The 25000-nt window shown below is 38.4% G+C and overlaps 1 protein-coding gene across 3 annotated transcripts in view; it reads right to left on the bottom strand.

Moving 5' to 3' along the window:
• Positions 1-382: 382 nt before the first annotated feature.
• The window catches only part of LOC123504469, a 27309-nt gene continuing 2691 nt past the window's right edge, over positions 383-25000 (bottom strand). The window contains exons 2-7 of one of the 3 annotated variants that reach the window (XM_045254999.1): positions 21088-21192; positions 20515-20765; positions 13367-13463; positions 3044-3148; positions 2458-2708; positions 383-1518 (exon numbers count right to left, since the gene is read on the bottom strand). In XM_045254999.1, coding sequence (XP_045110934.1) covers positions 1056-1518; positions 2458-2708; positions 3044-3148; positions 13367-13463; positions 20515-20765; positions 21088-21192 — 1272 coding nt within the window. In that variant the 3' untranslated portion in view covers positions 383-1055. Of the gene's footprint in view, positions 1519-2457; positions 2709-3043; positions 3149-13366; positions 13464-18437; positions 19576-20194; positions 20307-20514; positions 20766-21087; positions 21193-25000 lie in introns of those variants that run through there. The other 2 variants (XM_045255013.1, XM_045255005.1) reach the window with 2 other exon arrangements.

The following is a 25000-nucleotide window of genomic DNA, read 5'->3' as shown; positions in this document are numbered from 1 at the left end:
GAGTCTGCCCCGCCACGCCCCCTCGCCTTGCTGGGCTGCTGAGTTGCTGTGGTTCTTATTCTGAAACGCTTTCGTCCCTCGACATGACTGTTTTCATTGGCCATAAAAAAAATAACTAGCTGGGTTCTCAACTATTCATCGTGTCAAAAGTGTAGAAATCTTGTTAATCTGTCACTAGAATCATAAAAGAAAAGCATTTAAAAAAACCTGTGTAAGTTCAAGAAGTTTATGAATATAATGGAAGCGATACGCGGAAGTATTTCAGAATATAATCCGTATCATTACACTTGCATAAAACAGTCATACATAAAAGGTCCTCCAGTGACATACTTATTAATAAAATCATTGCTGGATTATAATCAAACAACAGCCATGCCATGTGTACTTTTCTCTTACGTTTATTAAAGGCTTTATTTAAATGTCTTTTACCTTACATCTTTTTTTTTAACATGATATCATATACCCATTCATGAATATTATTCTTAATACATACTATTTTTCATCAATATATGCTATCAGTTTGTCTATTCAAAGTTTGGCCAGTCCCCTTATATCAGTTGTTCCCAACGTTTTTGTCCCGTTCCCCCTTTTCCAGTCACTTTTTCAGCTGTGGATCCCTTCAACGAAACTAAAATCTTCCTGTCATCTCGCAGCCCACTGATGACCATCCCAAGGGCCAAATTTGTCACGTGCGCCGTGTGTTTGACACCCCTGATATCGTTAGATAATGTAGAGCAATTCTAGCATTTAAGCATTCAGTTTTAAGGATTGTGTACAGTAGTATGAATTTTATTGTGAGCCGCATGTCTCCTAATTCCAGTATAATAAATTTCAAAATAAGTAGAATCTCTATGGACCCCTTGAAATGGTTGGGAACCACTGCCTTATATGAATGAATAATCTGTCTATATACAGAAACCAACAATTCCACACAGCGGTGCTTCATAACACAGAAAATACCACACATTCATACATACACATTTTATCCCCATTGGCTCCTGGTGGAAAGGTTACAGTCTCGTGGACCACTATAATGATAATGAGACATTCATGATTCAGCTATAAAGATTCGGGATTTTTTTCATCCAGTTACTTTCATGCGTCATAATGGCTGGAAACTTTGCTACTACCGCTTGGGAGGCATAATTGTCCATATCAATGTACGCATGTGGAATAAAACCAATGAGGGCAGCTTGCATCCTCGCTAATGTCGTTGTCAGTATCATCGAGAACCCAAGTCTCCTTAACCTCTTGTCTGTTATCAACATGCCTATGTCTCCTATGGGAGCTGAGCAAATCCAAGCCACTGGTATCTCCTCGTCTCCAGCAACAGGAAGATTCTCTGGGTCTACCGTTGCCTCGTGTGCACTGGTTGGGTCCTGGTACACTCCTATATAAGGCACGCCCTCTGCCATCCGGTACATGAGGTCCAAGGGTATTCCACCGTACTTAGCATTCTCCAAGAGGTGACGCACGCCTGCGCTTCCCAGCCTGCACACACGGAAACCAGCCGGGACCCTGTGTATGGTGGGCTATTTGTATTTTTTAACGTGATTTTGGAGCTACATGTCACAGATCTTTGTTCTGATTTACTTTGGTTTATCTTGCGTGTGTTTGACAGGTTATAATGTTTTTTGTTTTCTTTATGTAAGAGGGGAAGAATTGGCCAAGGGTTAAACGGTTAAACATAAAGGCCCAATTAAATGCCAGTCCCCGAAAAGCGCCGAGAGGGTCAGCCAAAAGAAAGGGATAAATGTCTTGAAACCTCAATCTTATATCAATTCAGGTCATAGTTAGGTGGAAATACAGAAGCAGGTTAAGAGTTCCAGAATTTACAAGAGAAATGGACTGAGAGTAGTGGGTTTGATGGAGGAGACACAGTAGACCCCTGCCGAAATGATAATTACTTCCAGTGAGGTCTAACAACACTGATTCAGAGAGTAATGTGAACTTTTCATTCAAGCCAGCTGTGACTTCACTGAATGTTTCTCTTTATGTCTCACAACACAAGGGGGCAGTCACTGTCTGCCCTCTAAAGGCAACTCTCTTCCTTCACACAAAACTACTTGCATCTAACTACACATACATTCTTCATGCAAAAATTAAAATTGGAGAAAAAAAAAGCTAACTTCTTTACCATCCTCGGAGTCCCATTCCAACCATATTTCTTGCAAACTGTTTAGGGACCGGCACCTCTGTGGGACTCTTCTTTTAATCCCAGTTTTCGTTGCCCTTGGTTGAATTTCCCTCTTACATAAAAAAAGAAAAAATTGAGCGGTAGAGAGCTGGACAGAATAAGGATCAAAGAAATAAGAAAGTTTTGTGCAGCGAGGCCGTGGAAGGAGATGAAACATGCCGGTAGTAAGATCAGAGAAGGTGTTTTGGGGTTGTAGTGATGATTACTATGGTTTTCAATGTATTTTTTCATTAGCTTCACACACATCCACACCACCTTACCTGAGTGTATGAGTGTCCAAGTGAGCTTCATAGATGTAAGTCAAGAATGTCATTAACTGGACATTCACTCCCTTCTCCTGCATGAGTCCCACCAAGGGCTCGGCAGCGTAGGAAGGGACGTGTTCGATGAGAAGATCGGTCCTCCTCGCACACTCCCAATCAATCAGGGATGAAGACCTCAGGGTTTCTATAAGAGCGCTAACTTCTTCCTTTAGACAAAATATTCCGATGTGTTGTGTGTGTGGGATTATCTGAAAGAGAGAGAGAGAGAGAGAGAGAGAGAGAGAGAGAGAGAGAGAGAGAGAGAGAGAGTCATTTAACCTATCCAGCTGTCAATATGTATAGCGTCACTCTCACTAGTTCTCCCTGTGTCACCACTCTCCTGCACTATACGGTAAGTGAACTAAGATGGACGAAAAAAAAGAGGAAAGAAGGATAAAAAAAATAATAGTAATAATAATAACGTAATAATAATAATAATAATAATAATAATAATAATAATAATAATAATAATAATAGTAACAACAAAACTAAACTAAAAGAAATGAGTGTAGACCTGGGAGAGCTTAGTCTTGCTCAGCCTCACCTCATTCTTGCGCAGTACCATGACTGAGCCTGGCCGGTCCCGCAGCACGTAGAAGGTGTCGTGAGAGACCAGACCCTTTCCATGCTGTACCAGGTTGTTGTACACCTGTTAATGGGATGGCAGAGAGATTTAGCCTTTTCGCTGTAATATGCAAACAATTTATACAGGTAAAACAAGGTAGGTACGATTTTTTTTGCGATATCAATATTTCTATAAACGATACAAGGAAGTGGCAGGAAATAAAATCTACTGGCGGAAAACCAGAAAGAGATTTATACTTTTCACCGTGATGTGCAACAATTCGCAGCACCATGAGCAAAATATGAAATCTCATGAAAGATTTGGGTCCCGAGATGGTTGTGTCCCCAGACTGTTGGTACCGTGATGCAGTGAGATAAGTACGTATGTAGATGAGTCAACAAGGTGAATGAGTCAGCCAGGAGAGTGTCACCAATTCAATAAATTTTAACTATTTTTTTTCTCTTTTCAATACATAGTGACGGCCACAATAGGCTTGCGTCAGGGGTCCTCTACATAATGTTTACTGTTTGTCTTGTTTGTCGATGACTTTGTACAACTACTTAAGGGAAAATCATGGGACGAATGGGCTTCTATCGTGGCTGCATGTACTAACGTTGATAGAAAACAGTTCTCTCCACTTCTCGTCGTGGCATGGCTACTAAACTGTCCTTGTTTCTCAATTGTTGTCGAGACTATGCATGATTATCAATGAAAACAAGACTGAATTTTTCGTGATTAATGACGGTCCTGCAGACGACATGCCTTTCTGAGATGTGGAGCATGAGGGTGAGTTGATGCAGTTGGTGGTACGTTTACCTAGGCAGTGTATTTACCAGCCATGGGTCAATCACGTCTACAGTTGCTGCGCATTCTCAAACTAAGATGTGGCATATTCTAAAATTTATTTCGTTTCTAAAAAGCAATCTTGACATACCTTTCTAAGATAAGCGTAGGACATTTGAGGCAGCGTTACTCTCTTCAGTGTTACATGGATGTGAATCATGGTTTAATGCAGACCTGCGACCAATGAACAAAATCTATAGTTGAGGGATCAAAAGTTACTTGCATGGAGTGCTAATGTCCATATATGATTACCTTTTTTATTCAGAGTTAGGCTTCCCTCCTTTATGTGCCCTTAGGCTTGAGAGGCGATGCTTTCCAGACGATCCTTGGATATACGCTGCTAACTTGACTCATCCCACCAGTAATCATATCTCAGATTTGATAAACACTGAAGGTAGTGATATTGGTGGAGCCATAGACTCCATGATACATTGTTCTACGCTCCGAATCTTCGCGAAGAGTGACATATCGACTCCTCAATCCTACATTTACAGTTCATGTGGCATATTGACAGAGGTGTACCCAGGGTTCTCTTTATCTTGGGTGTACCTTCAGCGAAGCTCAAAGACCGTCCCTCAGTCGGCTTCGCTTGTCGACTCATGAATTTGCTGTAGAGACGGGAAGATGAATAAGAAAGGCCACTGTCACCTGCCCGTGGAGGAAAGGTGCTGTGCAGCTGCGGCGCTGTGCAGACCGAGGTGCGTGATTATTCCTCTGTTATAGTCCTGCACCCACACACAGGATATTCGCTCTCAGTTTCACTTTGACACCGTATAACAATTACTACTAGTAGATGAAAACCCATAACTATTTGAACCAATAAGCAGTGTCATGCAATTATACAAGTAGTGGCTAAACTGATTTACCTGAAACAGTATTAAGTATCTGCGCTGGGCGAATTTATAAAGTTCATTGTCTTCTTGTAGGATTACGGGAGACTTAAGTATGTTTGCAAAAGATTTTAGAGGAATTTGCGTTCTTTGCTCATTTCTCGTTATGTTTTGTTTTCTAATTAGAATGTGTGGCAATATGTCTCATGAAGTAAGGTTTTATGAGTCTTTTGCGTTATATGATTTGTTTACAGTGTTGCGGGTGTTCATTTAAGATTCTTTTCTCTTGAAGATTACTTTTTTGTTTTCTTTTTGTGAATGTTAGGCATACACTTCATAGGATCCTAATACTATTTATTTCCTTGTTCCTATTGATAAGTTAGACATTTCATCACTTTTATGCTTTTTGCCTGTTTGAACTCATAATCATATAAAATTCAATTCAATTTATCGATTGTCTTTTATTATATGGTTTGGAATATTCACCACGTAGGTACTAGCTTTTCATCGTTTATAGAGGTACTTCTATTTTAGTGCATGTCTATCTATCTACCTATCTATCTATCTATCTATATATATATATATATATATATATATATATATATATATATATATATATATATATATATATATATATATATATATATATATATATATATATATATATATATATATATATATATATATATATATATATATATATATATATATATATATATATATATATATATATATATATATATATATATATATATATATATATATATATATATATATATATATATATATATAGATAGATAGATAGATAGATAGATAGATAGATAGATAGATAGATGAAAAATGTCTAACATTAAAGATTATATATATATATATATATATATATATATATATATATATATATATATATATATATATATATATATATAGATAGATAGATAGATAGATAGATAGATAGATAGATGAAAAAATGTCCAGCATTAAATATATATATATATATATATATATATATATATATATATATATATATATATATATATATATATATATATATATATATATATATATATATATATATATATATATATATATATATATATATATATTTTTTTTTTTTTTTTTTTACATTACAAGGGCACTGGCCAAGGGCAAACAAAGTGTTGGAAAAAAAAATCCCGCTGGTTGCCAGGCCCTGTTAAGAAGAAAGTAGAAAGAGAAAAACAAAAAATCTAAAAGGAGGGTCCAGTTAACGTAAGAGGTGTCTTGACACTCCTCTTTTGAAAGAGTTTAAGTCATAGGCAGGTGGAAATACAGACACAGGTAGAGAGTTCCAGAGTTTACCAGTGTAGGGAATGAAGGAGTGAAGATACTGGTTAACTCTTGCATTAGGAAGATGGACAGAATAGGGATGAGAAGAAGTAGAGAGTCTTGTGCAGCGAGGCCGCAGGAGGGGGAAGGCATGCAGTTAGCAAGTTCAGAAGAGCAGACAGCATGAAAACAGCGGTAGAAGACAGATAAAGATGCAACATTGCGGCGGTGACTTAAAGAATCAAGACAGTCAGTTAGAGGAGAAGAGTTGATAAGACGAAAAGCTTTAGATTCCACCTTGTTTAGTAAAGCTGTGTGTGGATCCCCCAGACATGAGAGCCATACTCCATACACGGGCGGATAAGGCCCTTGTACAGAGCAAGCAGCTGGGAGGGAGAAAAATGGACGAAGACGCCATAGGACACCTAACTTCTTGGAAGCTGATTTAGCAAGAGTAGAGATGTGAAATTTCCAGTTTAGATTTTTAGTGAAGGATAGACCGAGTGTGTTTAATGTAGAGGAGAGGGAAGTTGAGTGTTATTGAAGAAGAGAGGATAGTTGTCTGGAAGGTTATGTCGAGTAGATAGTTGTAGAAATTGAGTTTTTGAGGCATTGAACAAAACCAGGTTTTCTCTGCCCCAATCAGAAACAAGTGAAAGATCAGAAGTTAGGCGTCCTATAGCATCTCGCCTTGAGTCATTTAATTGTTGTTGGGTTGGGCGTCTGTTGAACGCTGTTGAATAATGCAGGGTGGTATCATCAGCATAGGAGTGGATAGGGCATTGAGTCAGATTTAGGAGATCATTGATGAATAATAGAAAGAGAGTGGGTGATAGGACAGAACCCTGTGGAACACCACTGTTGATAGTTTTAGGGAAGAACAGTGACCGTCTACTACAGCAGCAATAGAACGATCGGAAAGGAAACTGGAGATGAAGGTACAGAGAGAAGGATAGAATCCGTAGGAGGGTAGTTTAGAAATTAAAGATTTGTGCCAGACTCTATCGAAGGCTTTCGATATGTCAAGGCCGACAGCAAAGGTTTCACCGAAGTCCCTAAAGAGGATGACCAAGATTCAGTTAGGAAAGTAAGAAGATCACCAGTAGATCTGCCTTTACGGAAACCATACTGGCAATCAGAGAGAAGGTTGTGAGCTGATAGATGCCTCATTATCTTCCTATTAAGGATAGACTCAAAGGCTTTAGAAAGGCAGGAAATCAAAGCTATAGGGCGGTAGTTAGAAGGATTGGAGTGGTCACCTTTTTAGGGACAGGTTGAATGTGAGCAAACTTCCAGCAAGAAGGATAAATAGAAGTAGAGAGACACAGATGAAAGAGTTTGACCAGGCAGTGAGCGAGTTCGGAAGCACAGTTTTGAGAACAACAGGAGGGACTCCATCCGGACCGTAAGCCTTCCGAGAATCAAGGCCAGAGAGGGCCAGGAAAACGTCTTTATAAAGAATTTTAATTTTAGGGATGAAGTAGTCAGAGGGTGGAGGAGTAGGAGGAATATGCCCAGAATCATCCAAAGTTGAGTTGGTAGCAAAGGTTTGAGCGAAGAGTTCAGCTTTAGAAAAGAAGAGACAGCTGTAGAGCCATCTGGATGAAGTAAAGGAGGGAAAGACGAAGAAGTAAAGTTGTTAGAGATATTATTGGCTAGATGCCAGAAATCTCGAGAGGAGTTAGAATTGGAAAGACTTTGACATTTTCTATTGATGAAAGAGTTTTAGTAAGTTGGAGAATAGATTTGGCATGATTACGGGCAGAAATATATAGGGCATGAGTTTCAGCAGTTGGATGGCTACGGAACCGTTTGTGAGCCGCCTCTCTATCATTGACAGCACGAGAACAAGCAGAGTTAAACCAAGGCTTTTTAGCTTTAGGGTTAGAGAAAGTATGAGGAATGTATAGCTCCATGCCAGAGATAATCACCTCTGTTATGCGCTCGGCACAAAGAGAAGGATCTCTGACATGAAAACAATAATCATCCCAAGGAAATCAGAATAGTACTGCCTTAGTTCCTCCCACTTAGCAGAGTTAAAATGCCAGAAGCACCTCCGCTTAGGCGGGTCCTGAGGCTGCACTGGAGTGATAGAACTGGTAACGGAAATTAGATTGTGGTCGGAGGAGCCCAACGGAGAGGAAAGTTTAACAGAGTAAGCAGAAGGGTTGGAGGTTAGGAAAAGATCAAGAATGTTGGGCGTGTCTCCAAGGCGGTCAGGAATACGGGTAGGGAACTTCACTAGCTGCTCTAGGTCATGAAGGATAGCAAAGTTGAAGGTTTGTTCACCAGGTTGGTCAGTGAAAGAAGATGAAAGCCAAAGCTGGTGGTGAACATTGAAATCCCTAAAATGGAGATCTCAGCAAAAGGAAAGTGAGATAAGATGTGCTCCACCTTGGAAGTCAAATAGTCAAAGAATTTTACATAGTCAGAGGAATTAGGTGAGAGGTATACAGCACAGATGAATTTAGTTAGAGAGTGACATTGAAGTCTTAGCCAGATGGTAGAAAATTCTGAAGATTCAAGATTGTGGGCACGAGAGCAAGTGGTGTCGTTACGCACGTATGCGCAACATCCAGCTTTGGATTGAAAATGAGGATAGAGCAAGTAGGAGGAACAGAAAAGGGGCTGCTGTCAGTAGTCACAGACAACTGTGTTTCAGTTAGGAAGAGAAGATGAGGTTTAGTAGAGGAGAGGTGGTGTTCCACAGATTGAAAATTAGAACGAAGGCCACGAATGTTGCAGAAATTGATAGTGAAAGTATTAGATGAAGTGTCAAGACACCCAAGGTCGACAGCAGAGGGCAGTCCGACCTGGGGACATTTATGGTCCCTCCCAGAGGGGACTCCGAGGCAGGGCGTGGTGAAGCCATTATTAAATTTTGATTTGAAGAGAGTGTAAAAGTGTAAGGTGTTGTAGTGTAGTGTAGGAAGTAGTAGAAGTTGTCTTTAGAGGGCAGGCTGCAGCTGCTCAATTGTATAAATGAGACCACAAAGGGAACCGGGAAGAGAGGACACGGGGAATCACTCAGTCTGCAGCACTGCCTACATCCCCGTAAGTACCTCTCCTGGAGTATTCCACCGGGCGGCAGGTGACTATATATTTATATATATATATATATATATATATATATATAAATATATATATATATATATGATCTTCTGGCTTTCCTTACTGAGTCTTGGTCATCCTCTTTTAGAGATTTCGGTGAAACATTTGCTGTAGCGTTAGACATCTAAAGCTTTTGATAGAGTCTGGCATAAAGTTCTTATTTCAAAACTGCCCTCCTACGACTTCTATCCTTCTCTCTGCAACTTTATCTCAAGTTTCCTTTACGACCGTTCTATTGCTGCTGTGGTAGACAGCCACTGTTCTTCTCCTAAATCTATTAAAAGTGGTGTTCCTCAGGGTTATGTCCTGTCCTCTTTCTATTATTCATTAATGACCTTAACCAAACTTCTTGCCCTATCCACTCCTACGCTGATGATACGACCCTTTCAGAGACGACCAACCCTTCAGAAAGTCAACAGATCACGCGGGGACGCCACGAAATGCCTGACTTCCGATCTTTCTAAGATTTCCGATTGAGGCAGAGAAAATCTAGTAGTTTTCAATGCCTCAAAAACTCAATTCCTCCATCTATCAACTCGACACAACCTTCAAGACAACTATCCCCTTTTCTTCAATGACACTCAACTGTCTCCCTCTTCCACAATGAATATCCTCGGTCTGTCCTTTGCTCATAATCTTAACTGCAAACTTCACATCTCATCTCTTGCTAAAACAGCTTCTATGAAGTTAGGTGTTCTGAGGCGTCTCCGACAGTTTTTCTCGTCCCTCCAACTGCTTACTTTGTATAAGGGCATTATTCGTCCCTGTATGGAGTACTCTTCGCATGTTTGGAGGGGGGATTCCAGTCACACAGCTTTGCTTGATAGGGTGCAATTGAAAGCTCTTCGTCTCATCAACTCCCCGCGTCTCACTAACTGTCTTCAGCCTCTTTCTCACCGCCGAAATGTTGCATCTCCTTCTATCTTTTATCGCTATTTTCATGGTAACTGTTCTACTGATCTTGCTAACTGCATGCCTCCCCTCCAACCGCGGCCTCGCTGCACAAGGTTTTCTTCTTCCTCTCATCCTTATTCTGTCCAACTCTCTAATGCAAGAGTTAACCAGTACTCTCAATCATTCATCCTTTTCACTGGTAAACTCTGGAACTCTCTCCCGCCATCTGTATACGTAAAAAAAAAAAAAAAAATATATATATATATATATATATATATATATATATATATATATATATATATATATATATATATATATATATATATATATTTTTTTCTTATACGAGGTTAAAGCTACTGAACATTCTCCTATGTTTAATTTTTTGTGTACGGTTTCTATATGCCGTACTGTTTTTCTTTCACTTTCTTCCAGCTGGTGAAGTAAATGGCTGAAAGGTTGCTACGTTTCGGAGATATCTCTATCCATCTTCAGGCTGTGATTGTGTCATGCGCGTCTTATATCCGCGGGAACGTATATAAGACGCGCACTTGCCTCACACAATCACAGCCTGAAGATGGATAGAGATATCTCCGAAACGTCGCAAACTTTCAGCCATTTTTCACCAGCTGGAAGAAAATGAAAGAAAAACAGTACGGTATATAGAAACCGTACACAAAAAATTAAACATGGAGAATGTTCAGAACTTTCAACCTCACCTAACTCAAGAAAATAATATATATATATATATATATATATATATATATATATATATATATATATATATATATATATATATATATATATATATATATATATATATATATATATATATATATATATATATATATATATATATATATATATATATATATATATATATATATATATATATATATATATATATATATATATATATATATATATATATATATATATATATATATATATATATATATATATATATATATATATATATATATATAACTAAATTCATCTGTGCTGTATACCTCTCACCTAATTCCTCTGACTATGTAAAATTCTTTGACTATTTGACTTCCAAGGTGGAGCACATCTTATCTCACTTTCCTTTTGCTGAGATCTCCATTTTAGGGATTTCAATGTTCACCACCAGCTTTGGCTTTCATCTTCTTTCACTGACCAACCTGGTGAACAAACCTTCAACTTTGCTATCCTTCATGACCTAGAGCAGCTAGTGCAGTTCCCTACCCGTATTCCTGACCGCCTTGGAGACACGCCCAACATTCTTGATCTTTTCCTAACCTCCAACCCTTCTGCTTACTCTGTTAAACTTTCCTCTCCGTTGGGCTCCTCCGACCACAATCTAATTTCCGTTACCTGTTCTATCACTCCAGTGCAGCCTCAGGACCCGCCTAAGCGGAGGTGCTTCTGGCATTTTAACTCTGCTAAGTGGGAGGAACTAAGGCAGTACTATTCTGATTTCCTTGGGATGATTATTGTTTTCATGTCAGAGATCCTTCTCTTTGTGCCGAGCGCATAACAGAGGTGATTATCTCTGGCATGGAGCTATACATTCCTCATACTTTCTCTAACCCTAAAGCTAAAAAGCCTTGGTTTAACTCTGCTTGTTCTCGTGCTGTCAATGATAGAGAGGCGGCTCACAAACGGTTCCGTAGCCATCCAACTGCTGAAACTCATGCCCTATATATTTCTGCCCGTAATCATGCCAAATCTATTCTCCAACTTACTAAAAACTCTTTCATCAATAGAAAATGTCAAAGTCTTTCCAATTCTAACTCCTCTCGAGATTTCTGGCATCTAGCCAATAATATCTCTAACAACTTTACTTCTTCGTCTTTCCTCCTTTACTTCATCCAGATGGCTCTACAGCTGTCTCTTCTTTTCTAAAGCTGAACTCTTCGCTCAAACCTTTGCTACCAACTCAACTTTGGATGATTCTGGGCATATTCCTCCTACTCCTCCACCCTCTGACTACTTCATCCCTAAAATTAAAATTCTTTATAAAGACGTTTTCCTGGCCCTCTCTGGCCTTGATGTGGTGTTCCACAGGGTTCAGTCCTATCACCCACTCTCTTTCTATTATTCATCAATGATCTCCTAAATCTGACTCAATGGCCTATCCACTCCTATGCTGATGATACCACCTTGCATTATTCAACAGCGTTCAACAGACGCCCAAACCAACAACAATTAAATGACTCAAGGCGAGATGCTATAGGACGCCTAACTTCTGATCTTTCACTTGTTTCTGATTGGGGCAGAGAAAACCTGGTTTTGTTCAATGCCTCAAAAACTCAATTTCTACAACTATCTACTCGACATAACCTTCCAGACAACTATCCTCTCTTCTTCAATAACACTCAACTTCCCTCTCCTCTACATTAAACACACTCGGTCTATCCTTCACTAAAAATCTAAACTGGAAATTTCACATCTCTACTCTTGCTAAATCAGCTTCCAAGAAGTTAGGTGTCCTGTGGCGTCTTCGTCCATTTTCTCTCCCTCCCAGCTGCTTGCTCTGTACAGGGCCTTATCCGCCCGTGTATGGAGTATGGCTCTCATGTCTGGGGATCCACACACAGCTTTACTAAACAAGGTGGAATCTAAAGCTTTTCGTCTTATCAACTCTTCTCCTCTAACTGACTGTCTTGATTCTTTAAGTCACCGCCGCAATGTTGCATCTTTATCTGTCTTCTACCGCTGTTTTCATGCTGTCTGCTCTTCTGAACTTGCTAACTGCATGCCTTCTCCCTCCTGCGGCCTCGCTGCACAAGACTCTCTACTTCTTCTCATCCCTATTCTGTCCATCTTCCTAATGCAAGAGTTAACCAGTATCTTCACTCCTTCATTCCCTACACTGGTAAACTCTGGAACTCTCTACCTGTGTCTGTATTTCCACCTGCCTATGACTTAAACTCTTTCAAAAGAGGAGTGTCAAGACACCTCTTACGTTAACTGGACCCTCCTTTTAGATTTTTGTTTTTCTCTTTCTCCTACTTTCCTCTTAACAGGGCCTGGCAACCAGCGGGATTTTTTTTCCAACACTTTGTTTTCCCTTGGCCAGTGCCCTTGTAATGTAAAAAAAAAAAAAAAGTAGAGGTAAGCCAGGTGAGTAGACTAGAAAAGAATATGTATGCCTGTCTTGTAGCACCTACCTGCATGGTTATGCAGGTAGGTGCGTCTACCAGGTGAATGAGGTGAGTAAACCAGGTATGTGAATGTATACCTGCCGTAATGAAACACAGTCATATAGGTGAGGGAGCCAGGTGAATGAGATAACCAGGTAAGTAAGTTAGGTGAGTGAGTACACTTGTCTTACCGAAACACAGTGCGGCCGATGTGGCTTGATCCTCTCAGCCCACTGCAGATGTTCCTCCTTGGTGAGCAGAGGCGCAAGGCACGCAGAGGCATTCATCCTTACCGGCACAGTGGCGCGCAGAGAAGGGGAAGGGAAAATGAGTTGTACTCGTAAGAGTTTTGTCACTCGCTGCCACCTTATACTATTGAAACTTAAGATAGTCTGCATGTTGATCGCGCAGGGAAAAGGGAAGAAGAAGGAATGAGCTGTAAGAGTCTTGTCACTTGCTGACACACTAAGTGGTCCTGAAACTTCATATAGTCTGTATCTGTTGATATTGGTATATTTTTCCCTTGTGTGTGCTCACTTATGAGAATGAGATAAAGATATACAGATAGATCCACATGCACGACAGAGCGGGAAGGCCACGTTTGAAGGGACATGCGTATATATATATATATATATATATATATATATATATATATATATATATATATATATATATATATATATATATATATATATATATATATATATATATATATATATATATATATATATATATATATATATATATATATATATATATATATATATATATATATATATATATATATATATATATATATATATATATATATATATATATATATATATATATATATATATATATATATATATATATATATATATATATATATATATATATATATATATATATATATATATATATATATATATATATATATATATATATATATATATATATATATATATATATATATATATATATATATATATATATATATATATATATATATATATATATATATATATATATATATATATATATATATATATATATATATATATATATATATATATATATATATATATATATATATATATATATATATATATATATATATATATATATATATATATATATATATATATATATATATATATATATATATATATATATATATATATATATATATATATATATATATATATATATATATATATATATATATATATATATATATATATATATATATATATATATATATATATATATATATATATATATATATATATATATATATATATATATATATATCAGGTCAACCTCCCTCAGTCTCAGGTCAACCTTCCTCAGTCTCAGGTCAACCTTCCTAGGGGTCAGACGTGTCTCTCTGATAGTGGCGACGAGTCTCCTGTTAGTGGTGTGTGATCTGTTGGCTTCTATACGTAGTGATGGCTTTCCCTGCTTTCCCTACGGTTTCGGTTGGGTGTGTTAGGGCGTGTCTGCACTGGGAGCGATAAAGCGCGCGCGAGCGAGAGCAACAAACTTTAATACAAAGCAATGAATGGAGGTGGCCGCACTGGCAGCAGCCAGAGGGTGGCTCCCCCCCGGGTTGAGAAGGGAAAAAGCGAGAAGAGTCAACAGTTTACATTTCTCGCGCTAGTTTGTCGGGTCGATTTGAGCGACGTCGTCGAGATGTTTCTATTTTTTTCTGTTGTATCACACCTCGGAAACTAGACAAGACATTTTGGTTGATACCGTTAGAGTCAGAAGTAATTGCACAACTCAGATATGTTCACAGAATTTTGTTAAGAACAAAGATAAAGAAATTATGAGGAGTTGAAGTTAAAACACCGCTTTAAAATGTTTTCAATACATTTTACTAATACCCGCTGTATTCAGCTGTTATGATATAAATGCTAGAATAAAGTCTTTCGTCTTCTAAAGAAAAGTCTCCTTAAGCCGATGGTGTAAACAGATTTTTCAAATTCTGCTACGTAAAACGAACCACGAGACTATTGGCTACAACATTTTCACCTCTATTTTCGAAAGCGTTTTTTCATAGGCAGTGGCGTATGAGGGACGACAAACTGAGGTTTGTTTTGGGTGTCTTTATTATTACTTATTGTTGCCTTTTGTTATATCTCTCACATGATTATTTCACAAAACGGTTATTATTATATTCTACCGTATTATGACATCAGTTTTCTTTCTTCTCGCTTATTGACTTGACACACTCATCGATCATCTGATTTCATGAGCAGTATCACACACACCAATATCATCAGCACCATATTATGTATTTTGGGTGCGTAGGCTTTCTAATGACCTCTGTGATAATTTCGGAAATAAACATGAAGAAATAATTTATCTTTGTTGCTTTCCCTTAAGTGAACCAACAAAGCTTAGCAAACTGGCTAGGTATGGGCTAGCAGGCAAAGTGAGATACCCCGTCCGAAGGCCCTTAATTAATAGACTAATCACAGCAGACGCTTTTGCTTTTGTTTGGGCGCCAATGAAGGACTTGGGGTATCTCACAGGGCAGCCAGTTACAAGCAGTATCTATACAAGGCTTTCATGATAAACTTATCAATCTTGAATGATAACCTTGAACTCACTGCCAAGTGCCTGGTACATCATCTGATGTGAGGGTGGAGCAGGACAGGGAAGGGTTGGGGTTACTATGGTAATTCCCACCTCAGACGCTCATATCCTAGCCACACAAAGGGAAACTGAAACTGATCCAGACAGTAAACATGGATATTGAAGAGGTAAAGGGTGAAGCATTCCTCACATCCTGTATTTCGGACACATGATATAACAAACAGTGACAGTGCATTTGTAGCACCACACAGGAAAAGGATAAGTGAAAGGATTGGAGTTTTTGGTAGGTTCATCTCCATACATGATACTATCTCTCTCTCTCTCTCTCTCTCTCTCTCTCTCTCTCTCTCTCTCTCTCTCTCTCTCTCTCTCTCTCTCTTTCTCTCTTAATCACATGGTTTAGGTTTTAGCCAAATCACTGCTTGACAATTGAACAAAAATATTGAGTGAATTCCTCTCTCACGTTCTTAGCGATTTTTTAATGCCTTATTCTCCATATGCTGGCTGAATGTTCTCATCAATTTCATCGCCAAAGCTGTTAGTCTATTAATTTAACTCCTTCCTCCTCCAATACCATGTTATGTAAGACAAGCAAGAGGCTTCGGTGAGAGCCACTGCTGTGTAATCACATGTTTCAATGGCCTTTGTCACCATCCTATATTTTGAAGTGCAATTTTTTTTTTCAAATCCAAAAGCTCACTCAACACATCTCGCTCAAACCGGTAATTGATATATTTTTTTCTAGATATGTCTTGTTTTGGGTATGGTTGCATTAAAAGGGAAAGAAGGGTTAGGCTTCGTTGCTCAGAAACACATAGGGCAAAGTATGAGAAGAATTTGAAAGTTTACAAGAAAACAATGAGGACGTCAGATAGTGGTATTCGCCTAATTGCAATTTTCTTTATTGAATTTGATAAAACATGAGATTTCATGACACCGGTTTCAAGTAAAAAATCTTGGGATGTAAGCCACAGTGTAAGGTAGAGAAAAATTGGTTAATTTAGTCCGTCAAGTGTCAAGCGTCAACTGACTATAATGATAACGCGCGTGGAAGCCCGTTGCCATGGTAACTCTCGCTTGTAATCGCTTTTGGTGCAGCCACTCAAATTCACCCGCCATGGCTCGCTCGCTTCTGCCCGCTTTCTCGCTCCCAGTGCTCCCAGTGCTGTCATGGAGGTAAGCCAGGTGTTGTGGCCTTAGCGCCATGAAAATGTGTACCCAGGTTCAAGCTGGCACATAGTTTTAATTCTTTTTATCAGTTCATTAACGAATACAGTAAATAAGAAGCAAGAGGTGGGCCGTAGGATTGGATAGGGCTAGAAGTTTGGAAGGTCTTTAATGAATATAAAAAGAGAGTGGGTGATAAGACAGAACCCTAAGGAACACCACTCTTAATAGATTTAGGAGAACAGTGGCCGTCTACCACGGCTGCAATAGCACAGTCGAAAAGGAAACTTGAGATAAAGTTGCAGAGGGAAGGATAGAAGCAGTAAAAGGGCAGTTTTGAAATCAAAGCTTCATGCCAAACTCTATCAAAAGTTTTTGATATGTCTAATGCTACAGCAAAAGTTTTACAGAAATCTCTAAAAGGGGATGACCTAGACTCAGTAAGGAAAGCTAGAAAATCACCAGTAGAACGACCTTGACGGAAGACATACTGGCAATCAGATACAAGATTGTGAAAGTGACGTGTTTAAAAATTATCCTATTGAGGATAGGTTCAAAAACTTTAGACAAGCAAGAGATTAAAGCTATAGGACGGTAGTTTGAGAGATTAGAACGGTCACCTTTTTTTTAAGAACTGGCTGAATGTAGGCAAACTTCCAGCAAGAAAGAAAGGTAGAAGTCGATAGACAAAGTTGAAAGAGTTTGGCCACGCAAGGTGTAAGCACGGAAGCACAGTTTTTGAGAACAGTAGGATAGACCCCATCAGATCCATAAGGCTTCTGAGGGTTTAGGCCATCAAGGGCATGGGAAACACAATTACGAAGAATTTTGACTGAAGACATGAAATAGTCAGAGGGAAGACTAGAGGGAGGGACATGCGCTTCCCATACACTCTTCAAGTGTGCCTACAGGCGCTATAGGCCTTACCGTAAAAAAAAAAAAAAAAAAAATGCACTCAAATTTGTTTAATTTGTTAAAAAGAACAATGATGTTCCATTCAATGTCAAAAGAAGGGTATTCGAGGCGGCGTTAGAGTCATCATTAATCTGTGGCTGCGAGTCATGGTTGGGAGCTGACTTGAAGCCTGTTGTTAGACTCTATAATTGGGAGTGAGAAAATCTGACATACAGTGAGTCTGTCCCGCCACGCCCCCTCGCCTTGCTGGGCTGCTGAGTTGCTGTGGTTCTTATTCTGAAACGCTTTCGTCCCTCGACATGACTGTTTTCACTGGCCATAAAAAAAATAACTAGCTGGGTTCTCAACTATTTATCGTGTCAAAAGTGTAGAAATCTTGTTAATCTGTCACTAGAATCATAAAAGAAAAGCATTTAAAAAAAACCTGTGTAAGTTCAAGAAGTTTATGAATATAATGGAAGCGATACGCGGAAGTATTTCAGAATATAATCCGTATCATTACACTTGCATAAAACAGTCATACATAAAAGGTCCTCCAGTGACATACTTATTAATAAAATCATTGCTGGATTATAATCAAACAACAGCCATGCCATGTGTACTTTTGTCTTACGTTTATTAAAGGCTTTATTTAAATGTCTTTTACCTTACATCTTTTTTTTTAACATGATATCATATACCCATTCATGAATATTATTCTTAATACATACTATTTTTCATCAATATATGCTATCAGTTTGTCTATTCAAAGTTTGGCCAGTCCCCTTATATCAGTTGTTCCCAACGTTTTTGTCCCGTTCCCCCTTTTCCAGTCACTTTTTCAGCTGTGGATCCCTTCAACGAAACTAAAATCTTCCTGTCATCTCGCAGCCCACTGATGACCATCCCAAGGGCCAAATTTGTCACGTGCGCCGTGTGTTTGACACCCCTGATATCGTTAGATAATGTAGAGCAATTCTAGCATTTAAGCATTCAGTTTTAAGGATTGTGTACAGTAGTATGAATTTTATTGTGAGCCGCATGTCTCCTAATTCCAGTATAATAAATTTCAAAATAAGTAGAATCTCTATGGACCCCTTGAAATGGTTGGGAACCACTGCCTTATATGAATGAATAATCTGTCTATATACAGAAACCAACAATTCCACACAGCGGTGCTTCATAACACAGAAAATACCACACATTCATACATACACATTTTATCCCCATTGGCTCCTGGTGGAAAGGTTACAGTCTCGTGGACCACTATAATGATAATGAGACATTCATGATTCAGCTATAAAGATTCGGGATTTTTTTCATCCAGTTACTTTCATGCGTCATAATGGCTGGAGACTTTGCTACTGCCGCTTGGGAGGCATAATTGTCCATATCAATGTACGCATGTGGAATAAAACCAATGAGGGCAGCTTGCATCCTCGCTAATGTCGTTGTCAGTATCATCCAGAACCCAAGTCTCCTGAACCTCTTGTCTGTTATCATCATGCCTATGTCTCCTATGGGAGCTGAGCAAATCCAAGCCACTGGTATCTCCTCGTCTCCAGCAACAGGAAGATTCTCTGGGTCTACCGTTGCCTCGTGTGCACTGGTTGGGTCCTGGTACACTCCTATATAAGGCACGCCCTCTGCCATCCGGTACATGAGGTCCAGGGGTATTCCACCGTACTTAGCATTCTCCAAGAGGTGACGCACGCCTGCGCTTCCCAGCCTGCACACACGGAAACCAGCCGGGACCCTGTGTATGGTGGGCTATTTGTATTTTTTAACGTGATTTTGGAGCTACATGTCACAGATCTTTGTTCTGATTTACTTTGGTTTATCTTGCGTGTGTTTGACAGGTTATAATGTTTTTTGTTTTCTTTATGTAAGAGGGGAAGAATTGGCCAAGGGTTAAACGGTTAAACATAAAGGCCCAATTAAATGCCAGTCCCCGAAAAGCGCCGAGAGGGTCAGCCAAAAGAAAGGGATAAATGTCTTGAAACCTCAATCTTATATCAATTCAGGTCATAGTTAGGTGGAAATACAGAAGCAGGTTAAGAGTTCCAGAATTTACAAGAGAAATGGACTGAGAGTAGTGGGTTTGATGGAGGAGACACAGTAGACCCCTGCCGAAATGATAATTACTTCCAGTGAGGTCTAACAACACTGATTCAGAGAGTAATGTGAACTTTTCATTCAAGCCAGCTGTGACTTCACTGAATGTTTCTCTTTATGTCTCACAACACAAGGGGGCAGTCACTGTCTGCCCTCTAAAGGCAACTCTCTTCCTTCACACAAAACTACTTGCATCTAACTACACATACATTCTTCATGCAAAAATTAAAATTGGAGAAAAAAAAAGCTAACTTCTTTACCATCCTCGGAGTCCCATTCCAACCATATTTCTTGCAAACTGTTTAGGGACCGGCACCTCTGTGGGACTCTTCTTTTAATCCCAGTTTTCGTTGCCCTTGGTTGAATTTCCCTCTTACATAAAAAAAGAAAAAATTGAGCGGTAGAGAGCTGGACAGAATAAGGATCAAAGAAATAAGAAAGTTTTGTGCAGCGAGGCCGTGGAAGGAGATGAAACATGCCGGTAGTAAGATCAGAGAAGGTGTTTTGGGGTTGTAGTGATGATTACTATGGTTTTCAATGTATTTTTTCATTAGCTTCACACACATCCACACCACCTTACCTGAGTGTATGAGTGTCCAAGTGAGCTTCATAGATGTAAGTCAAGAATGTCATTAACTGGACATTCACTCCCTTCTCCTGCATGAGTCCCACCAAGGGCTCGGCAGCGTAGGAAGGGACGTGTTCGATGAGAAGATCGGTCCTCCTCGCACACTCCCAATCAATCAGGGATGAAGACCTCAGGGTTTCTATAAGAGCGCTAACTTCTTCCTTTAGACAAAATATTCCGATGTGTTGTGTGTGTGGGATTATCTGAGAGAGAGAGAGAGAGAGAGAGAGAGAGAGAGAGAGAGAGAGAGAGAGAGTCATTTAACCTATCCAGCTGTCAATATGTATAGCGTCACTCTCACTAGTTCTCCCTGTGTCACCACTCTCCTGCACTATACGGTAAGTGAACTAAGATGGACGAAAAAAAAGAGGAAAGAAGGATAAAAAAAAATAATAGTAATAATAATAACGTAATAATAATAATAATAATAATAATAATAATAATAATAATAATAATAGTAACAACAAAACTAAACTAAAAGAAATGAGTGTAGACCTGGGAGAGCTTAGTCTTGCTCAGCCTCACCTCATTCTTGCGCAGTACCATGACTGAGCCTGGCCGGTCCCGCAGCACGTAGAAGGTGTCGTGAGAGACCAGACCCTTTCCATGCTGTACCAGGTTGTTGTACACCTGTTAATGGGATGGCAGAGAGAGATTTAGCCTTTTCGCTGTAATATGCAAACAATTTATACAGGTAAAAACAAGGTAGGTACGATTTTTTTTGCGATATCAATATTTCTATAAACGATACAAGGAAGTGGCAGGAAATAAAATCTACTGGCGGAAAACCAGAAAGAGATTTATACTTTTCACCGTGATGTGCAACAATTCGCAGCACCATGAGCAAAATATGAAATCTCATGAAAGATTTGGGTCCCGAGATGGTTGTGTCCCCAGACTGTTGGTACCGTGATGCAGTGAGATAAGTACGTATGTAGATGAGTCAACAAGGTGAATGAGTCAGCCAGGAGAGTGTCACCAATTCAATCAATTTTAACTATTTTTTTTCTCTTTTCAATACATAGTGACGGCCACAATAGGCTTGCGTCAGGGGTCCCCTACATAATGTTTACTATTTGTCTTGTTTGTCGATGACTTTGTACAACTACTTAAGAAAAATCATGGGACGAATGGGCTTCTATCGTGGCTGCATGTACTAACGTTGATAGAAAACAGTTCTCTCCACTTCTCGTCGTGGCATGGCTACTAAACTGTCCTTGTTTCTCAATTGTTGTCGAGACTATGCATGATTATCAATGAAAACAAGACTGAATTTTTCGTGATTAATGACGGTCCTGCAGACGACATGCCTTTCTGAGATGTGGAGCATGAGGGTGAGTTGATGCAGTTGGTGGTACGTTTACCTAGGCAGTGTATTTACCAGCCATGGGTCAATCACGTCTACAGTTGCTGCGCATTCTCAAACTAAGATGTGGCATATTCTAAAATTTATTTCGTTTCTAAAAAATCAATCTTGACATACCTTTCTAAGATAAGCGTAGGACATTTGAGGCAGCGTTACTCTCTTCAGTGTTACATGGATGTGAATCATGGTTTAATGCAGACCTGCGACCAATGAACAAAATCTATAGTTGAGGGATCAAAAAGTTACTTGCATGGAGTGCTAATGTCCATATATGATTACCTTTTTTATTCAGAGTTAGGCTTCCCTCCTTTATGTGCCCTTAGGCTTGAGAGGCGATGCTTTCCAGACGATCCTTGGATATACGCTGCTAACTTGACTCATCCCACCAGTAATCATATCTCAGATTTGATAAACACTGAAGGTAGTGATATTGGTGGAGCCATAGACTCCATGATACATTGTTCTACGCTCCGAATCTTCGCGAAGAGTGACATATCGACTCCTCAATCCTACATTTACAGTTCATGTGGCATATTGACAGAGGTGTACCCAGGGTTCTCTTTATCTTGGGTGTACCTTCAGCGAAGCTCAAAGACCGTCCCTCAGTCGGCTTCGCTTGTCGACTCATGAATTTGCTGTAGAGACGGGAAGATGAATAAGAAAGGCCACTGTCACCTGCCCGTGGAGGAAAGGTGCTGTGCAGCTGCGGCGCTGTGCAGACCGAGGTGCGTGATTATTCCTCTGTTATAGTCCTGCACCCACACACAGGATATTCGCTCTCAGTTTCACTTTGACACCGTATAACAATTACTACTAGTAGATGAAAACCCATAACTATTTGAACCAATAAGCAGTGTCATGCAATTATACAAGTAGTGGCTAAACTGATTTACCTGAAACAGTATTAAGTATCTGCGCTGGGCGAATTTATAAAGTTCATTGTCTTCTTGTAGGATTACGGGAGACTTAAGTATGTTTGCAAAAGATTTTAGAGGAATTTGCGTTCTTTGCTCATTTCTCGTTATGTTTTGTTTTCTAATTAGAATGTGTGGCAATATGTCTCATGAAGTAAGGTTTTATGAGTCTTTTGCGTTATATGATTTGTTTACAGTGTTGCGGGTGTTCATTTAAGATTCTTTTCTCTTGAAGATTACTTTTTTTGTTTTCTTTTGTGAATGTTAGGCATACACTTCATAGGATCCTAATACTATTTATTTCCTTGTTCCTATTGATAAGTTAGACATTTCATCACTTTTATGCTTTTTGCCTGTTTGAACTCATAATCATATAAAATTCAATTCAATTTATCGATTGTCTTTTATTATATGGTTTGGAATATTCACCACGTAGGTACTAGCTTTTCATCGTTTATAGAGGTACTTCTATTTTAGTGCATGTCTATCTATCTACCTATCTATCTATCTATCTACCTATCTATCTATCTATCTATCTATCTATCTATCTATCTATCTATCTATCTATCTATCTATATATATATATATATATATATATATATATATATATATATATATATATATATATATATATATATATATATATATATATATATATATATATATATATATATATATATATATATATATATATATATATATATATATATATATATATATATATATATATATATATATATATATATATATATATATATATATATATATATATATATATATATATATATATATATATATATATATATATATAGATAGATAGATAGATAGATAGATAGATAGATAGATAGATAGATAGATAGATAGATAGATAAATTAAATGAAATATATCTAATATATATATATATATATATATATATATATATATATATATATATATATATATATATATATATATATATATATATATAGATAGATAGATAGATAGATAGATAGATAGATAGATAGATAGATAGATAGATAGATAGATAGATATATATATATATATATATATATATATATATATATATATATATATATATATATATATATATATATATATATATATATATATATATATATATATATATATATATATATGATCCTCTGGCTTTCCTTACTGAGTCTTGGTCATCCTCTTTTAGAGATTTCGGTGAAACATTTGCTGTAGCGTTAGACATATCAAAAGCTTTTGATAGAGTCTGGCATAAAGCTTTGATTTCAAAACTGCCCTCCTACGACTTCTATCCTTCTCTCTGCAACTTTATCTCAAGTTTCCTTTCCGACCGTTCTATTGCTGCTGTGGTAGACAGCCACTGTTCTTCTCCTAAATCTATTAATAGTGGTGTTCCTCAGGGTTCTGTCCTGTCACCCACTCTTTCTATTATTCATTAATGACCTTAACCAAACTTCTTGCCTTATCCACTCCTACGCTGATGATACCACCCTTTCAGAGACGACCAGCCCTTCAGGAAGTCAACAGATCACGCGGGGACGCCACGGAACGCCTGACTTCCGATCTTTCTAAGATTTCCGATTGGGGCAGAGAAAATCTAGTAGTTTTCAATGCCTCAAAAACTCAATTCCTCCATCTATCAACTCGACACGACCTTCCAGACAACTATCCTCTTCTTCAATGACACTCAACTGTCTCCCTCTTCCACAATGAATATCCTCGGTCTGTCCTTTGCTCATAATCTTAACTGGAAACTTCACATCTCATCTCTTGCTAAAACAGCTTCTATGAAGTTAGGTGTTCTGAGGCGTCTCCGACAGTTTTCTCGCCCTCCAACTGCTTACTCTGTATAAGGGCCTTATCCGTCCCTGTATGGAGTACTCTTCGCATGTTTGGGGGTTCCAGTCACACAGCTTTGCTTGATAGGGTGCAATTGAAAGCTCTTCGTCTCATCAACTCCCCGCGTCTCACTAACTGTCTTCAGCCTCTTTCTCACCGCCGAAATGTTGCATCTCCTTCTATCTTTTATCGCTATTTTCATGGTAACTGTTCTACTGATCTTGCTAACTGCATGCCTCCCCTCCAACCGCGGCCTCGCTGCACAAGGTTTTCTTCTTCCTCTCATCCTTATTCTGTCCAACTCTCTAATGCAAGAGTTAACCAGTA

The sequence above is a fragment of the Portunus trituberculatus genome, chromosome 2, assembly GCF_017591435.1.
Source record: "Portunus trituberculatus isolate SZX2019 chromosome 2, ASM1759143v1, whole genome shotgun sequence".
NCBI lineage: Eukaryota > Metazoa > Arthropoda > Malacostraca > Decapoda > Portunidae > Portunus > Portunus trituberculatus.
This window is presented reverse-complemented; position numbering and strand designations above follow the sequence as displayed.